Below are 1,428 nucleotides of genomic sequence, written 5' to 3' on the forward strand. Positions count from 1 at the left end.
CTGGGCACTGAAGGTCCGGATGTTCCCTCTGCTCTGGGCACTGAAGGTCCGGATGTTCCCTCTGCTCTGGGTACTGAAGGTCCGGATGTTCCCTCTGCTCGGGGCACTGAAGGTCCGGATGTTCCCTTTGCTCTGGGCCCTGAAGGTCTGGATGTTCCCTTTGCACTGGGCCCTGAAGGTCCGGATGTTCCCTTTGCTCTGGGCACTGAAGGTCCAGATGTTCCCTCTGCTCTGGGCACTGAAGGTCCGGATGTTCCCTTTGCTCTGGGCACTGAAGGTCCGGATGTTCCCTTTGCTCTGGGCACTGAAGGTCCGGATGTTCCCTTTGCTCAGGGCACTGAAGGTCCGGATGTTCCCTCTGCTCTGGGCACTGAAGGTCCGGATGTTCCCTCTGCTCTGGGCCCTGAAGGTCCCGATGTTCCCTCTGCTCTGGGCCCTGAAGGTCCCGATGTTCCCTCTGCTCTGGGCACTGAAGGTCCGGATGTTCCCTTTGCTCTGGGCCCTGAAGGTCCGGATGTTCCTTCTGCTCTGGGCACTGAATGTTCTGCTGCTGTGTTGGTAGGTCCAGCAGCTGGTGGGCGAGCTGCGCCGTGTGACTCTGCTGTGGGACGAGCTGTGGCTCGGCGTGCTGCAGCAGCAGCACATGTTGGTCCTGAGGAGGATCCAGCAGCTGGAGGACGAGGTCAAGAGGGTGCAGAACAACAACACGCTTCGCAGGTGAGGATGCATGACAATCCAGGCCCGGTTTAGGCCCCTGCCGAAAGGCAAATTAGTTCCTGTGGTAGAGTGTCTCCTAAAAGCGTCGACAGTTCTGCAGCCCCGCGTTTATGGTCTCCTCTGCTTCTTCTCCAGGGACGAGAAGGTCGCTATCATGCGTGAGAAGCACTCTGCCCTGATGCGGCCTGTGGTCTTTGCTCTGGACCACGTCTGCAGCATCACCACGGCTCCGGCGGAGACGCCACACGAGACCTGGTTCCAGCAGACCTACGGCGACGCCATCAAGTCGGCCCTGGAGCGCCTGAAGAACCCGGCCAATCCTGCCAACCCCGCCAGCAGCTGGCTGCCTTTCAAGCAGGTGCTGCTCTGACCTCTGACCTCTTTAGTGAACTTTGTTAACTCTGGTAAAACTAGTTAGTAGAGCTGTCCCAGTAACCGCCCCCCCAACCTTTCAGATCATGATGAGTCTGCAGCAACGCGCTCAGAAGCGAGCCAGCTACCTGCTACATCTGGATGAAATCAGTCCTCGACTGGTCTCCATGACGACCACGGAGATGGCCCTGCCCGGTGAGGCGTCTGCCTCAGACGCCGTCACCATCCAGAGCGTTGGAAACACCGTCACCATCCTGCCCACCAAGACCAAACCCAAGAAGCTCTACTTCCTGGGCTCAGACGGCCACAGCTACCCGTACCTCTTCAAAGGTAGGACAC

At 58.9% G+C, this 1,428-nt stretch overlaps 1 protein-coding gene across 1 annotated transcript in view; it reads left to right on the forward strand.

The window, feature by feature from the left end:
• Positions 1 to 1,428, forward strand: part of smg1 (SMG1 phosphatidylinositol 3-kinase-related kinase) — a 74,471-nt gene that overhangs the window by 43,862 nt on the left and 29,181 nt on the right. The window contains exons 37-39 of the mRNA XM_015398768.1: positions 563 to 717; positions 853 to 1,075; positions 1,173 to 1,419. Of these exons, the coding sequence (XP_015254254.1) occupies positions 563 to 717; positions 853 to 1,075; positions 1,173 to 1,419 (625 nt within the window). The remainder of the gene's footprint in view (positions 1 to 562; positions 718 to 852; positions 1,076 to 1,172; positions 1,420 to 1,428) is intronic.

The sequence above is a fragment of the Cyprinodon variegatus genome, unplaced genomic scaffold, assembly GCF_000732505.1.
Source record: "Cyprinodon variegatus isolate N-32 unplaced genomic scaffold, C_variegatus-1.0 Scaffold960, whole genome shotgun sequence".
Taxonomy (NCBI): Eukaryota; Metazoa; Chordata; class Actinopteri; order Cyprinodontiformes; family Cyprinodontidae; genus Cyprinodon; species Cyprinodon variegatus.